Genomic DNA, 17,971 nt, shown 5'->3' with positions numbered 1-17,971 from the left:
TAGCCTATATAGATTTTAGTAAAGCTTTCAGCAAGGTTCTACTTGACAGGCATGTCAAAAAGTAACATCCTATGGGATCTAAGGATGAGTGATAATTGGGTTGACAAACTGGATCCACAATTGCCAGAAAGCGAAGGGTAAAGATTGATGGGTGGTTTTTTTTCATCAGGAAGCTTTTTACCACTGTGGTTCTAAAGAGCTCAGAACTTGCTCCTTTGCTTTTTGAGATATATATTCCTGATTTAAGCCTTAATGGTAGGGTGCACGATATAAAAATTGGCCATGTGCTTGACCAGGAAGAAAAAAGGTCTAAACTGCAGGGAGATATAGATGGTTACTTGGTTAGAAAAACTATGAAAGGAGCATAATCCAGTGAAGTGTGAGGTACAACAAGGTATGGAATAATGTAATAAATAGAGGAGTATTGATAGGGGTAGAGCAACAAATTCCTAAAGCCAGCAGAACAGATTAAAAAGGCATTTGGGAAGTTTCTTTAATTAGCAAGCAACTAAGGTGGTTATAATAGAATACAAGAATTAAGTTTCCCGTCAGCTTCCTCTGCTCTAAAGAAAACTATTTTTGCTTATCCGAGCACTTTTCAACATCGTAAATCAGCTAGTTGTTTGTTATGTCTCCCCTCTCACTGTGAAACGGAGACTCCTCTTTTTCCCTTATTAGGGAGAGAGAGAGCCTGTGGTATATCGAATTACCAGGTGAACAAGTACTCTTTGGGGTACTGCAAGTCTGTGTCTTTATTGATGCTTGCTGCAGACTTGAGTGCTCTGTGGGGGGCACTGATGCTTTTTTGCCGGTGGGGCTGGGGGGTGTCGTTGCCTTGCTGCTGCTTGTGTGTGGGAGGGAGTGAACTGGGGGTGGTTGGGCTTTGGGTTTCTAGCATTTACTGTTCATTCTTTGGGACACTCCTCTGTTTTCGTGGATGTTTGCGAAGAAAGAGAATTTCAGGATGTATATTGTATACATTTCTCTGACATTAATTGTATCTATTGAACCAGAGATTCTGTGGATGCTGGAAATCTTGAGCAACACACAAAATGATGGAGGAAGACCTTGACCCAACATTTCAACTGTTTCCCCTCCGTAGAGGCTGTCTGACCTGCTGAGTTCCTTCATCATTTTGTGTGTGTTGCTCAAGATTTCTAGCATCTGCAGAATCTCCAGTGCTCGGATGAGCAAAACTTGTTTTCTTTAGAACAGTTCAGGTGCATAAAATATGAAGAGAATAAAGATGAATTAATTTTTTTCCTTTAGCAAGGAGATTAAAACCATAGTGTATCAATTTTAAATGATTGGTAAACAGATTAAAGTGGTGGTGAGGAAAAGCCTTTTCACTCAAAGGATCACAAGGATCTGGAACTCACTGAACGGATTGTAGAGGCAGATGCCATTATGAAGGACTTGTATCTGTGTTTGACAGACTGTGACCTGTACAGCTACAGAGCCAGTGTTAGAAGGTGGGATTTCATTGGATAGGAATTTTTCAACTGGCACAGATACAGTCCTTACCTGTCATTCATTTTGTGCGATTCTATTACGTGTTTAGCCCCTTGTACAGATTGTGTGGTTAAGCCATCCATATTTAAGTTTGTTGATGACACTATCGTCATAGGCCAAGTTAAAAATGGTGACAAATCAGTATATAGGAAGGAGATTGAAAATCTGGCTGAGTGGTGCCACAACAACAACTTCTTACTCAATGTCAGCAAGACCAAAGAGATGATTATTAAATTCAGGAGGAGGAAGCAAGGGATCCATGAGCCAGTCCTCATCAGAGGATAAGATGTGGAGAGGGTTAGCAACTTTACATTCTAGGTGTTACTATTTTAGAGGACCTGTCTTGGGCCCAGCACGTTAGTGCAATTATAAAGAAAACACAGCAGTGCCTCCACTTCTTTAGGAGTTCACGGAGGTTCGGCATGAAATCCAAAACTTTGACAATCTTCTATAGATGTGTGGTGGAGAGTGTACTGACTGGCTGCATCACAGCCTAGTATGGAAACACCAACACCCTTGAATGGAAAATCCTACAAAAATAAGTGGGTACAGCCCAGTCCATCGTGGGTAAAGCTGTTCCAACCATTGAGCACATCTACATGAAACACTGTCGCTGGAAAACAACGTCCATCATCTAGGGCCCTCACCACCCAGGACGTGCTCTCTTCTCACTGTTGCCATCAGGAAGAAGGTAGTACCTCAGTACTCACACCACCAGATTCAGGAACAAGTACCACCCCTCAACCAAAGGGGGTATCTTCTCTCATCTGCACTTGTCCCATCATTGAAATGTTCCCACAACCAATAGACTCACTTTCAAGGGCTCTTCATTTCTTGTTCTCAATATTTATTGTTTATTTATTTATTATTAATATTATTTTCTCTTTTTGTATTTACAAAGTTCATTGTCCTATGAACTCTGGATGAATGCTCTCGTTCAGCAGTCTTTCATTGAATCTATTACAGCAATTACTGTGTATGCCCACAAGTAATTGAATCTCAGGGTTGTATATGATGACATATATGTACTTTGATAATAAAATTTACTTTGAACTATTTACATATTTATTGGTGCCACCGTGCCACAGATTAAAAATGACTCAGGCTCATTATTAGTAATTAGCATTTTATGAAGAGCAGTCTAATATTAGACCTTGACAGTGAGATGAAAACAAAGTGCTGGAAATACTCACTGCATCTGACAGTATCTGGTGAGTGAACCAGCAATAGTGAGTCAAACTCCTTCCTAATTCTAGTAGATTATCACTCTACAATATTCACCCGGCAGCTGACTGTTGGGGAAAGCACAGTCAAGTTCAAATGCATTCTCTGAGCTTCCATCAAAATGTAATAAACCTAGATATCTCCTTCCACTGGTGACTCATTCAGCCAGGGACAGCAAAGTCAACTGCTGCTAGGCCTGGGCTTCCTATTAATGACGTCACTGTCTCGGTATTGACTTGCGTTATTGCACAAGACGAAGCCAGTTAGAAAAGGAGTTAAAGTAGGCAGGGGCGTCCTGTAATTTTTGCCTGTACTGTTATCCGTCATTTTCTCCTTGTAACAGAGAAAGGGATAGTGACATGGGAGCACGGCACCACGACTCTGAAGTAGAGAGGCATCGCCGTCGATCAAGAAGCTACTCGCCCATTAGAAAGCGAAGGCGAGATTCACCCAGTTTCATGGAGCCCCGTCGGATTACAAGGTACAACACTGGCTGGGCCCAGCTGCCATTCTTCACTGGGGTTTACTTAGGAATTAGTAAGAAAGGGAAGAAACACTTACTGACTATGTATTCTTTACAGCTATTCAGATCTCATCTTATCGTGAGTATAGTGATATTTTAGCACAGTTATAAGAGATGTTATAGTAGATTCCTTGTGTGATCAAATGACAATTTGATTTTTTTTTTCTTTTTAATCTCTTCTCATTTGTAATTCCTATGTTCACCTAAACCTTCATTCTTAGGTTTGTTTTGCAGGTTGGTTGTGAAGACGGGATAGTTTAAAATAAGTCTACGTATTTTTAAAACTTCTGACATCTGAATGCTTGCTCTGTTTGCTAGTGTATGAAGTTATGTGCAGTATATTGGCCAAAGTTTATGTGCCTTTCTAACTCCTCCCAGAAATTGAGTAGGGCATCCCGGTGTGTTTATGCCATATTTCACTGGGATGGAGCATCCGGCAGAGGTGGAATTGCTCTCCTTGCTTCAATGATCTTGACTGGAAAGCTTGCAAAATTGTTAGAAGAATAACTGATCATCAATAAATAGCAAGCCCAGTTTTTGAATTTGCAAGTGTTTTGTTGATTGCTTGTCTGCTGACTCACACTGAGCAGTAATACTTCTGACGGTAAGTTGCTGTCCAGCTGACCCTGGGTGGTATCTGGTTGCCAAATGCGATGGCACTGAGATGGTCTGTAAAGAGCCTACCCGTCTTACTTCAAAGACTGCAGACTTGGGTGGAGTGAATTTAGATGAGAAGCTTCACAGAAAAATAAGTGGATCAAAAATGTAGTGCTCTTTAAATATATGTGTGTTATCCCATATACATAACACCAGTGCAAAAATATATTATGGGTTTGCTTGCCACTGAAGCCTTGTTCATCTCAACATCAGTTGTCTATTATATATTTGTATAGAGCATACCCTTCCTGCACGAGACTCAGCAACCGGGGGGAAGAGCAAAGAGTTTGTTCCTTCACACTTTTAGACAGATGCATGAATATGCGGGCAATGGAGGGATAGGGGTCAAGTGTAAGCAGAAGAGATTTAGTTGAGTTGGGCATCGCGGTCAGCAATGGGCCGTAGGGCCTGTTTGTGTGTTGGGTATATGTGTTTTTTATTTAGCGATACAGAATGGAGTCGGTCCTTCTGGCTCTGTGAGCCACACTGCCCCAGCAACCCCAGACCCCCGATTAACCCTAACAGGGACCAATTAACCCGGAGAAAACTGGGGTACCCAGGGACATTACGTGACTCATTACTGAACTCCAAACTCCAAAATTCCCGGAGCTGTAATAGTATTACGCTAACTGCTACGCGACTGTGGTGCCTTACTTAATATTCTGACTAATTTTTGATTTTTGCCATCTTCTCAACAACCAAATTTGTGGTTAACCAATTGGTTAATATTTACCATTATTGGATCTTGGTTTATTTTCTGATCCTTACGGTTCTTCTGGGAGTCAACAACGATGAGCGGTTTTAATTCCAAGGTTTCAGTTTATTTTAAAGCACAAATAGAAATCCAAATACTAAGCAAACTAAATAAAGAGCTGAGAAACTATGAGGGGTGATTGATAAGTTTGTGGCCTAAGGTAGAAGGAGTCAATTTTAGAAAACCTAGCATATTTATTTTTCAACATAGTCCCCTCCTACATTTACACACTTATTCCAGCGGTTGTGGAGCATACGGGTCTTGGACATGTCCACAGCATGGGTGATTGATAAGTTTGTGGCCTGAGGTAGAAGGAGATGAGTTATACAGCTCTCGTTACATGCACATGCAGTTCAACTCTTTGAGTGATGAGAAAAACAGTTTGAAATTAATAGCTCATCTCCTTCTACCTTAGGCCACGAACCTATCAATCATCCCTGATGAGTTATTAACTGATTGAGTTATTAACTAAGTGTGTAAATGTAGGAGGGGACTATGTTGAAAAATAAATGTGCTAGGTTTTCTAAAATTGACTCCTTCTGCCTTAGGCCACGGACTTATCAATCACCCCTCGTGGAATCCCTTGGGATTCAACTGAATCCTGCTTACCAAGGACTTTTCCTGGCATGGATTCCAAATTAACTTGCCCACAGAAATGGGCTGTGAAGTGGGAGATGGAGTTCAACCAGGAAAAGTGTGAAGTGACTTACTTTTAAGGTAAAATTTGAAGGCAGAATACAGGGCTAGTGGCAGGATCCTTAGCACTGAGGACGTCGGGGTGCATACCTATAGATGCCTCAGTTGCCATGCAAATTAATAGAGAAGAGGGGAATAGTGTGTTGGCCTTCATTGGGAAATTAAGATCAAGAGCTGTGAGGTATTGTTGCAGCTCTAGAGGAGTCTGGTTAGAGCACACTTGGAGTATTCTGTTCAGTTCGGGTCATCTCATCATAGGAAGGATGGGGAAGCTTTAGGGATGGAGCCGAGGAAATTTGCCAGGATGCTGCCTGGACTGGAGGACACGACTTCTAAAACTAAGTTTAGTGAGTGGGGGCTTTTCTCCTTGGAGCGAAAAAGGATGAAAGGTGACTTGATAGAGATGTAAAAGTGGCATGGATAGAGTGCACAGCAAGCACCTTTTTCCCAGAGCAGAAATGGCTAATATGAGGGGTCATAATTTCAAGGTGATTGGAGGCAAGTAAAGGGGAACATCAGAGATAGATTATTTTACACAGAGCACGGTAAGAGTGTGGAACACAGTGCCCAGAGTGGCACTAGAGGCAGATATATTAGGAACATTTAAGTGACTCTTAGACAGGTACATGGATGATAGAAAAATGGAGGTTTATATGTGAGGGAAGGGTTGGATAAATTGATCTTAGAGTAGGTTAAGAAATTGGCACAACATTATGAGCCAAAGCGTCTGTAGTGTGCTGCACTGTTCTGTATTCTATGTGCAAAAACTGGCGATATGCAGAAGGGCATAGATAGTCTAGACAGTCAGTGTCTCTTTTCCAAGGTATAAATGTCAAATGCTAAAGGGCACATCTTTTAGGTGGGAGGGTGAAAGTTTAAAGGAGACGTGCGGGCCAAGTTTTTTATACTGAGAGTGGTGAGTACTGGAATATACTGCCAGGGGTGGTAGTGGAGACAGATACAGGGGTGGCATCCAAGAAGCATCTAGACAGGCGCAGGAGCATACAGGGAATGGAGAGCTCTGGGTTGTGCACAGGCAGATGAGGTTAGTTTAACTTGGCACTGTGGTTGGCACAGACGTGGTGTACTGAGGGGTTTGTTCCAGAGGTGTGTTCCATCTCAGTTCTGAGTCTAGAAAGACATTCCAGAAATACGGAAATGTGAGGCTGTGGAGGGATTTTAAACAAACGTTAGAGAATGCAATTAGGATGATGCAAGTTCAAGTAAAAGCACAGAGTTTTCCATGTGTTGAAGTTCACATGTAAGAATTAAAAGGAGTTAAAGAATTAGAGATTCTTTAAAAAACTGAGATTCCTTAATAATTACTCTAACAATGCAGAGTTGCTTAACAGAACAAGAAGTTCCAACACACTTGCAGCCCTGTCCAAGTGATTTAACATTTGGGAAGACAGCCAGATGGTCCTGCAATCCAGAGAACCTTCAGTTCGCTGTTGAACTACACAGTCTGATTGGCCTTACCAGTTTAACACACAATCTCCAGGCAGTTAATTTGTATCCCTATATATCCATATACTGTGAACTGAGCTTAGGCCAATTGATACTCCCCAATGCCAAATAAAGCCTTTTGTTATTTGGCATTTTAATTATCCTGCTCTGAAGCAGTGAGGGTTTCTAATCTGCTGCACACTTCAATAAAAAGCGAGAGTGGACCAGTCAATATTCTGAAGGCCACGGTAGCACTGGCACTTTGAGAACTAAACAAGGCTGGTCACCAAGCTGTTCACTCCATGAACTAAATAATTTTAGGTTGCACACTGGTCCAGATTTCCAGCTCCTCTTGTACAATGCAAAAGCCCCTTCTACATTCTGTGCATATATAAAACACTTAAAGGAACATAATGGGTTAGTTTGAGAGGGTAGTACAGTATTAGAGGAAATAGGGAGGAAGAAGGAATGAGTGGAGTACAAACTCTGCCTCAGAATACTTAGGCCGCTCCTTGTAGTTTAGCTTTTACATTTGGGGCTCTAGCGCACTCCTGGCCATGGTGGAATGGATTAACTCGAAGAATGAGGCACAGTGGCCCTGGCCCATGTGTGCCATTCTTCCAGATTTGTCCTTCTGCCTTCCCATCTCCTGTTTGCCATGTTCCTCTCCCGTTTCCCCTCATTTCCAAGGCATCCTGCGGCTACCATGGGAAGAGCTCCTGAATAGCACCATCACTTTCCCATGGGTCACATCCTGAGTGGCAAACCTGCTTTCAGCTTGGTCCCACAGTTCCGGTTTCGATCCTTCATAAAGATTAAAGATTATCTTTATTTGTACATTGAAACATTAAAAACAGACAGGAGCAGGTATTGAATCCCACGTGGTAATTGCTGGCAATGTAAATCATTATGCTAATTGCTACACTACTGGGCTGTCTGAAAATGGAAGGAAATCACCATAATAACAGTTTCTGAAAGTATGGGTGACCCAAATAGCATTTTTAAAAACTAAGCCCGGATTCAGAATTTGTACTACCTGTAGAACTCAGACACTTTCAGGAATGGGCAAATCTGAATCTGGTGTTATAAATGCTTGCTCACTGATATGATTTAAAATTTTATTTCATCTTGGAGAAGATTTATGTTATTAACCTTCTTCCTACACAGTAACAGCAAAAAAAAGCAAATCTTTAGTTTTAATTCATTCAGATTTTTATTTAACAACAAATGAAAATACCTTAATAGAACTTGGTTTCACTTTTACATTGGAATTAATGTTAGGACTGATTGTGTGACCAATTGTGGATGCTTACACTCAATATAGTGATGACATTAATCCACATCCCATTCAGGGATCTCCATCAGCAAATATACATGTAAGTCGCTGGAAATGTTCAATAGGTCAGGCATGATTTCTGCAGATAGAAACAGAATTTATCATCTCAGTTCAGTGATCTTTCATTACCCTGAGTAATGGGTGGTAGTGTAAAGGTGCAAAAATGGATGCTTAAATAGTGGAGTAATCCTATCTTAGAGCGTAAATTTTATAAGACAATTTGATATTTTCTGAGATTTACAGTCATTCAGTGTCATCTGAATATGCATGTTCATAAATAATCCACTGAGAGATTTAGTCGCTCCGTGCACCTTGACAAGAATGTATTTCCTTCCCACAAATGCAAGAGAAGCATAGTTATTGCAAGAGCTCGGTACGAAGAATATAACCTATTGATTGGTCTAGGGTCCTCCTGGGATGTAGATTCTGTATTTAGCCCAACAATAAACTTCAGTAGGGACTCACATAAAATTCTGGAGGAACTCAGCAGGTCAGGAAGTATCTATGAAAATGAATCAACAGTTGACATTTCGGCCAAAACCATTCATCAGTGTAGGAAAGGAAGGGGGAAGATGCCAAAATAAGAAGGTGGGGGAGAGGGGATGAAATAAGAAGTTGCGAGGTGATAATTGTCATGAGGTGGCCTCATCGTAGCTAAAGAGGAAGCCATAGACCAGCATGTTAGAATGGGAACGCGAAGAGGAGTTAAAATGATTGGCTACTGGGAAATTCCACTTTTCTCAGAAAGAGTAGAGGTGCTTGATAAAGCGGTCCCCCAACTTACGCCGGGCCTCACCAGTGCAGCGGAGACCTCATCTAGAGCAGCGGATGCAGTAAACAACCCCAACAGGTTTGCAGGTGAAATGTTGCCTCACCTGGAAAGACTGTTTGGGGCACTGAATGGAGGCGAGGGAGCAGGTATAGGGGCAGATGTACCATTTCTGTCATTTTCAGATATACATACCAAGAGGGAGATTAGTGGGAAGAGACAAATGGACAACTGAATCACAGAGGAAGCGATCCCTCTGCGGAAAGCAGGGAGTGGAAAGAGGCAAAGATGCATTTGGAGTTAGGGTCCCATTGAAGACAGCAGAAGCTGTGGTGGAGAATGATGTGTTGGACGTGGAGGCTCTTGGGGTGATAGGTGAGGACAAAAGGAACTCTAGCCCTGTGAGGGTGATGGGAGGGTGGGGTAAGCACAGATGTCTGAGAAATGGAGGAGATGCGGGTGAGGGTGACTACAAATAAGGCTATATATTGGAAGTGACATGCTTTGAGATGCCTGGCAGATGAGGCACTTGCTATCAATGGTTATTGGTATTCCTTTATCGTTGTCACATAAACCAAGATACAGTGAAGGCTTTTGTTTGTATGCCATCCAGTTATTCTTTTAACACTGGAAATCAGTGATAAATCTATTGATGAAATTTAGCTGTATCAAATAAATGTTCCATTTCTATCTGGGTCTGGTTATGCTCCAGTTATATCATTATATTGTCAGCATTTTAGGGTATGTTTCTCTTTGGATGACTTGAGTCACGTATAAAGATCCTCCATATTTAACGTTATGATTCTCCACATGTGTAGGATGATTAAACTCAAAGCCCTGAAAAGGCTTTCATTGTGTACTGCTCCAAATTGTATAATGTTATTTCAGTTTGTCTTTTGTCTCATTTCTCCTCCCACTTGAAGGTTTTGGCGAAGATTGCTCCATCTGATTCTGGTTACCTGGGTAACTGCTCCTCTGCATTGGAGTGACGCTCTCCCATCCTGAACCCCATTTTGTGAGGCAGTTAAAGAAGAGCATCCCATCTCTGTACGGCCAACATTTCTCTCTCTGTCCCTACTAAATCATTTGAGTAGTAACTCATCGCAGCAGAAGCCTCTCTGACAACGGGGGCCTTTAATCTATTGTGCAAACTTTCAGAGTGTACTTGCAATTCAGCTGATGTCATGGTGTCAGAACTTGGTGCCATTAACTACTTTCTGCCATTGTTTCTGTCCACTGGACCCACGCTTTAGTATAATCCCCCTTTATCCCAAGTTAAGCATAAACAATGAACAAGGCATAGCTGCACGTATCAAACCGCTGACTCCTCAAAATCTTAAATCATCTCAGATCACCTAGAAGGGAAAGTCAGCAGGTTACCATACTGACTTTAATCTCCAAGCCATAAATCTAGCCCACTGGCAGTCTTGTACTGTCTGCTAGTGATAAGTGTATATTGAATGAGGTTGGGTTGTCTGTGCCTAGTTACCTTAGTGCAGATTATCAGTGTTCTCCTGAAAAACAAGAAGTCTAATTAAGGCTTACACTAAAGGCAATATGAAAGGGAGCATTGCTATATTCTGTACCTGACTCCTGATTTTTTATTCTTTTGTGATAGGTAACTAAAATAAAAAGGTTCAAGTTTCCCAGTCAGTAGAGAATAAATCAGGCCATGTGTTCCAATCAAACCTTGCCCCATTTTTTAATATGTTAGATGTTATCTTACATTTTAATGAGTTCAAACATTCTTCTTGACTGTTTGTAAATCATACTGTTAAGTAATTTGCTAATAATTGACTATTTCAGCCATCTGGCTGATTTAAGCTCTTCATCCCCTAATGTGGGTAGATTAGAGTAACAATATATTTCATTATTTTTGGAGTGATGTTCTTTATGTACCATAAATATTAAAGGAAGGAATGTAGAATAAAGGCCATGCCACAAGGACATCATCTGAGTCTGGTGCAGATCTGATCTTGCACAAAAATTAATCATTGCTTCTTTGCTAACAGCAGCAAATCACACAACCATCTAACAGATATTGGTCTTGCTCTTTGGGACTGCAAGTTTATGAAGGACTGCTCACTGGTGAATTTTTCATGAAGTTCTTTAAAATCATCATTTGAAAGCAATCCTGCTTCAATTTGCCAATCATTCTCCTGCAATAGTTGGATTTTCAAGTAAGACTGTTTCTGCTCTTCTGCAGAGGTTGCCAGTTTGGCCCGATGGTTGTTGTCGACACTTCCTCCTTTCTTTTGGATGAGGTGTGTCATTTACATTTTGAAAGCCATCCCATTTGGCATACTGAGGACAGGAACATAGTAAATATTCTAAACCTGCTCACATTATAGCAGCTTGCTTGATAAAATCATTTACTGGACAGCTTGGCCCAAAGGAAAGGGCAAATGAGCTGAATACTAATTAATTTCAAGAGCTTTTGTGTTACCATCCCACCTTACTAAACCGCCAATCCCAGAAAGCTGGAAGAGAATTAGCAAGTCCTCTAATTTGAACTGTCGTCTGCAATTCACAAACATGAAGATCAACAAACACGATTTAGCAGCTGCAAATGTTTGTGGCCCAGTTTTACTTGAGGTCTCATTGCAGGAGGTATTTTGGGATATGCCTTTGGAATTTGACCTTTCCACATATGACAGTCATCTTGATAAGTACCTGGAATTTCCCCCACTCCATTGAGCAGGCCCTTTCTTATCTAACATGATACTAACCAATGTTATATTCACCTCTTGTAGACCTGGTGTACCTGATCTTTCCAAAGGACAGCACAGGCTTTCAACTAATTATTTTTGTAACTTCTTCCTACATTTTAATAGCTTTTAATGAACTTTGCACTTACAATCAAATGTTTGTGTTTCAGTGTTTTCCACATAAAAACTAAAATGATCCATTCCTTGACTTCTATTGAAATCAGTAATTTTGATTGGATGTACGTAGGTGGATACAATGCAACTTCCAGTCACTTTCATGAATTTGTAGTAGTTTTCATTAAATACGTATTTCCAGAGCAAAATATAAATTGCTAGCTCTGGTTCTGAGAGTTGGTGAAATAATGGGGGCTATTGTTTCACAAGGGGCCAAGCTGATATATTGATGAACTTTGTGGAAAATACTGACGCAAAAATGATGGAGACTGCGATTGGTGTCTTCTAATCTGTTTGTGATAATTTGATGATTCTGTCAAGTTTGCAAATTTTGAAAAGCCAAAGCTTTCTCAGCCTGATTGATAATGGGATAAGTTTTTTCTCCAGATTGCGTTTCTTCGTAATTGATGATTCCCTAATCTAATAGTGAATTTAATCACCTTGCATCTGTGTAAATGTTGTGATCTTCAGTAATTGAAACTTTGGAAAGCAAGTCATTTGGCTTTTTTTTAAAACAGTAATTCTGTCTAGCTTTATGGAGGTGTTTTAATTGCACTTCCTTTGTATATCAGAATTTAATGTGCGTTTTAAGAGTATAATCCAGTCCATTGATGAGTTTGACAAGAGCCTGGCAATTCAAGGGGGTCCCTTCCTGAACTGAAACCACGCACAGCCATGACTCATGCCCAATTTAAAACGATTTGGGATTAAGCACCACATTTTTTTTTCCTAGTTTCCTCCCTGTACCTCTGTCTTATACAGGGGGTACCACTTTCATAGCGACCAACAGGTCGCTGATTCATCATCCTTGTGTGAGCCTAGGCGGTAACTGTTGAAGCTGTTGGAGTGCAGGGTATCAGATCTTGACCCAATTCTGATCTCACCAGTTGCCTTGTAACAACCAAAGACATCAACTGATGTCTAATTAAATTACATTGTAACATAAGTAAACCAAATAAACAGCAGTCAAAATGAAAGATATGGAAGATGCTGGAAATCTGAAATAAAATTTTTAAAAAATAGAAAATACTGGAAATAATTAGGAGGTCAAGCAGCATCTGTAGAAAGAGAACTTGAGTTACCACCTCAAGTCAGTACCTGTGAACAGTAACCAATGTAACGCTTCACAAAGAGACTGTCAACACATGGCAATTCCCTCATCTGAAGAAGCGAGGCTGACTTTACAAATGCTGTTTTACTTTGGAATGGCCGCCAATAACTTGATACAAAGCGAACCAGAAGCATCAGGGTTTGCATCACACTATTAAAGCGGTCGTTATGGACTGTCGTCCTTACAGTCCACTTCCTACTACTTTCTAATGCTTAACCAGGCCTAATTTGATCTTATTTTTAAACTGATAAAATTATGATTTACTGTGATGTTAGTTGGAATTCATTTCCTCCACATACCTCTGCCTTATACAGGGTACTGCATTCATAGCGGCCAACCGGTCTCTCACTCATCTTCCTTGTGTGAGCCTAAGCAGTAACTGTTGAAGCTGTTAGAGATAATACAGGGCAGCATGTCTTGCCTCACAGTCGCAGCTGGGCCATGTGACATATCTTACTGATGACACCTTCTGTTGACATGTCCTTCTGTCAACCTTCTGTTGACCACCCCCACCACCACCACTGCAGTTCAAATAAGTGGATTGATCCCTGAGAGCTCATGGTGGATGTTGGGAGTCCATTCACCTCCTCTCATCTTCCCTCTTCCCAAAGGTAATGTTGCTCTATATGCTTTCTGCTAATTTTCTTCGTCATGCTGCAGGACAGGAAAAGTGTTAGCAGGGATCGGTGCTGGGACCTTAATTGTTTGGAATATATATAAGTGACTTGGATGAAAATGTAGGTGATCTGATTCATTTGAGAAGGTCCTGCCCAGTAGGTTGGTCCAGAAGGTCAACATAGGGATCACAAACATTTTGCCAAACTGCATCCAACATTCACCAAACACTGGAGGAACTCAGCAGGTCAGGCAACATCTATGGAAATGAATAGACAGTTGATATTTCAGGCTGAGACCCTTCTTCAGGACTGAGAGAGAAGGGGGAAGATGCCAGGAAAAGGTCAGTGGGTGGGGGAAGGAGTCTAGCTGGAAGGTGATAGGTGAAGCCAGGTGAGTGGGAAAGGTCAAGGGCTGGAGAGGAAGGAATCAGATAAAGGCAAAGGTTAGTAGGGTATGGGCAGTTTTTTTTTTACTGAATATCTGTAACAAGTGTACTACAGGGATCAGATGGGGCCTTGTTGTTTGTAATTACAATGTGTGGACAGGTTATATATTGGAAAGGAGCAAGGGTTTATTGGTGTAGTTAGGCATCATGGTCAGCATGGATGCTGTTACAATTCCATAATCTTCTATGATTCTAACAGCTACTAAAGGACCCAATGCTTACTGTGGATTTCTTGGTAAAGACAAACCAAACCCATCAGCCTCTTATCTGCTCTAGAATAATAGTCATGCAGTGTAGAAGATAGATAGATAGATAGATAGATACTTTATTCATCCCCATGGGGAAATTCAACATTTTTTTCCAATGTCCCATACACTTATTGTAGCAAAACTAATTACATACAATACTTAACTCAGTAAAAATATGATATGCATCTAAAATCACCCTCTCAAAAAGCATTAATAATAGCTTTTAAAAAGTTCTTAAGTAGTTTACTTAAATACATTGAGTCCTAACTCCGGCACTTTAACATATCTTACTCCTGGCGGTTGAATTGTAAAGCCGAATTGCATTGGGGAGTATTGATCTCTTCATCCTGTCTGAGGAGCATTGCATCGATAGCAACCTGTCGCTGAAACTGCTTCTCTGTCTCTGGATGGTGCTATGTAGAGGATGTTCAGGGTTTTCCATAATTGACCGTAACCTACTCAGCGCCCTTCGCTCTGCTACCGATGTTATACTCTCCAGTACTTTGCCCACGACAGAGCCCGCCTTCCTTACCAGCTTATTAAGACATGAGGCATCCCTCTTCTTAATGCTGCCTCCCCAACACGCCACCACAAAGAAGAGGGCGCTCTCCACAACTGACCTATAGAACATCTTCAGCATCTCACTACAAACATTGAATGACGCCAACCTTCTAAAGAAGTACAGTCGACTCTGTGCCTTCCTGCACAAGGCATCTGTGTTGGCAGTCCAGTCTAGCTTCTCGTCTAACTGTACTCCCAGATACTTGTAGGTCTTAACCTGCTCCACACATTCTCCATTAATGATCACTGGCTCCATATGAGGCCTAGATCTCCTAAAGTCCACCACCATCTCCTTGGTCCCTTCGACCCGACTGGTCCATGCCAGCTACTGTTTCAAGTTGCTGCTGTGCACATTATCAAGAAGCAGCAGTGCCAAAGTGATTCCCCTTGAGCTGTTCAGCCGGTTGGTCCTTCCTGCTGCTGAGTAACGCCTATGGATTTGAAGCACCTGCCACTTGCCGCAGGTTACTGGGCTTCAGTTTGGCAGTGCTAGAGTTTAGTCAGTGTTAGGATCTGTCCACTGCATGTGCTTCTGACAGGCAATAGCCTCCCGTACATTGTTGGCCTTTCCAATACACAGCTATATAAATTCATACTACACACGTACAGGTGATGGTACCTACCCAAATGTGGCCAGATTTTTTGGTCATAAGGTCCTTTCATGCTGTTCACATTTGACTTCCCAAGATCTGTGCACCGCCAAAGGCTTCATAGAATCATTTCACAGCATAACCCCCATTAATCCCAAAAAGAGCTTAATCAGATGTATCATTTTAGCAGATGTGCCTGCATCCTTGCGTCAGACTGCCCTTACAATTAGGCATTCATTAGCTCATGACATACTATATAGTTTAAGAAGCGATTAATCTTTAAAATATTTTTTTTTAAATGATTAAGCACAGCACACCAATGCTCCAGATTACTTTGGCCAAATAAATTTCTGAGATTCCACACAAATAACTGTGTTTATTAGTTATTAGAAATAACTTACCTGAACTACTTTCTGCGTTTTACTGACAGCAACATCTAAGGAAAAAGTCACCTGACTTTCAATCAGAACTTCAAACTAGTATCACAGAAAATCATGATTTTTAACAGTTTGAAAAATAAGATCAAATTAGGCCTGGTTAAGCATTAGAAAATAGCTCCCCACCTCCCGCATTTATTTACTTATTTTTTAAGCTACAACAGGGAATAGGCCCTTATGGCCCTTTGAGGTGTGTGCCCAACAACCCCTGATTTAATCCGAGCATGATCACGGGACAATGTACAATGACCAATTAAGCTACCAACCGGTACATCTTTGGACTCTGGAAGGAAACCGGAGCACCCGGGGGAAACTCCTGCAGTCGTGGGGAGAACGTACAAACTCCTTACAGGCAGCAGCATTACAACCGCATTTCCAATTCCCATGTGAATGTCACCATTTGGCCACTCCAGATAATTTAATCCTGTTGTTGTTTGAGAAACAAAATCTCTCCATATTCCCTGTTTTTTTTTAACATGTTTAACAGCCCTGATGCTAAATTGGACATGAGTCAGACTTGTTTGAAAGACTGTATAATATAACTACGTCAAACATTGTGCATGTGCTACCAAAAATCCTCATATACGTCAACTTTGTGGTAACTTGACGTTAATGTTTCTGAAAATCCCCTTGCAATTCTTCAATTCTTTGAAAGAAAGAACCATATTGAGAAACTTTTCCTGCAATGGTGCCTGATGCACGGGGGTTGGGGGGTGGGGGTGGAAGCATATTTTCTCCTTTGAAAAGCTCCAGATTCCCAAAGCAGGAAAGCTTGCCTGCTCTGTTCAAAAGGCACAGTGGCAAAACTTTATTACTTGTGCTCTGTGTAGGATGGTAACTAATCCAACTTCGTTCCTATCTCCTCTCCATTTTTTTTGGCATCCCCACTCATTCAGTGCACGTAAGCGGCCTATCCCGTACTACAGGCCCAGCCCTTCGTCACCCAGCTCCCTCAGCACTTACTCCTCCTACAGCCGAAGTCGGAGCCGCAGCTATGACAGTTACAGCTCCTATAGCCGGAGCCGGACTAGGAGCAGAAGCCGGAGCCGGACTCGCAGTCGGACGGCCAGCTACAACAGTCGTACCAGCTCAGAAAGTACAGGCTTTTAGGAGTGGCTCTGAACAAAACACTGGCACAGGTAAAACTGAGGGTTACAGCCGTAAGTATCAGCTACTGACTCATTTTCACAACAAGGGGATGAGAAACTGCAAGCATCAGTAAACCCAGTAGATCAGTGCAACCAGATTTATATTATAACAAGTATATATTTATATCAAGATGGCCTTGATGAGCTCTTGGTCCCAGGCTTACAGATCATTCAGCACTGATGAAAGGCAGTGCATAACAATTTTGCAATCTTAAATCTGTCTCCATCCTGTATTTCTCTGGTCAACATCATTCAGGATATTCAAATTATTTGGCTGGTGCTGGGATTTAAGTGAATATGTTTTTTTTTTGTAAAAGAAAACTTCAATTATAAACCTCAGCAAATGAATTCTTCCATGAAGTTATGTGAACCAAAAGTCAGCAGCTTCCTCCAAATGATAAACATGCAGCTATTTACCAGCACTGGAATTTTCATTGGACAAATCTTCATGAGCTTCTGCGCAAATATTTTTTGAAGAGCCTCTGGATAAAACGCATCAGATGAGCAAGTGGACAAGTCAGCATGGAAGTTCTGCACTTGGTCTTTTTCTGTAAATGCCAGCTATGACTGTAGTCCATTCTTAAATTCCTCCATCTGAACCAGTAACAATGGGAGGGAAATTAGGATTAAGTCACTGGTTGCAAAAATGGAAACTATGCACTGTAAATAGAGTACAGTTAGCAAATGGGGATGGGGTGGGGGGGGGGGGGAACAGCAAAAATACAACTCTAAGATATCAAATAGGTATTGTATAACACAGATGTTCCTAAAAAACAATTTATGTGGATTTGTGTTCCTTCTAGTTACTTACAGATGGTTGCTAGTTGAGGCCTATTTAAACAGCATTGGTAAGAATGCCTCAAAAATATACGTTTAAATGTTGTGCAGCAAAAGCAATTGCCTTTCTTTTACTCTTCTCTCATTACTAGGCTTTTGTAAGGCAATACTTTAACTCATTATCCTGTTAGTCAGAATGCATATTTCATTAAACTCATTATTTTAAGTTAAGCCTTC

General features: G+C 41.2%; 1 protein-coding gene across 5 annotated transcripts in view; it reads left to right on the top strand.

Annotated features, from left to right (window-relative positions):
• Positions 1–17,643, top strand: part of srrm3 (serine/arginine repetitive matrix 3) — a 329,821-nt gene extending 312,178 nt beyond the window's left edge. For all 5 annotated transcript variants that reach the window (XM_073053804.1, XM_073053803.1, XM_073053802.1 and 2 more), the window contains 2 exons: positions 3,080–3,217; positions 16,706–17,643. In XM_073053804.1, coding sequence (XP_072909905.1) covers positions 3,080–3,217; positions 16,706–16,919 — 352 coding nt within the window. In that variant the 3' untranslated portion in view covers positions 16,920–17,643. The remainder of the gene's footprint in view (positions 1–3,079; positions 3,218–16,705) is intronic.
• The last annotated feature ends 328 nt before the right edge of the window (positions 17,644–17,971 follow it).

The sequence above is a fragment of the Hemitrygon akajei genome, chromosome 8 (genome assembly GCF_048418815.1).
Source record: "Hemitrygon akajei chromosome 8, sHemAka1.3, whole genome shotgun sequence".
Lineage (NCBI taxonomy): Eukaryota > Metazoa > Chordata > Chondrichthyes > Myliobatiformes > Dasyatidae > Hemitrygon > Hemitrygon akajei.
This window is presented reverse-complemented; position numbering and strand designations above follow the sequence as displayed.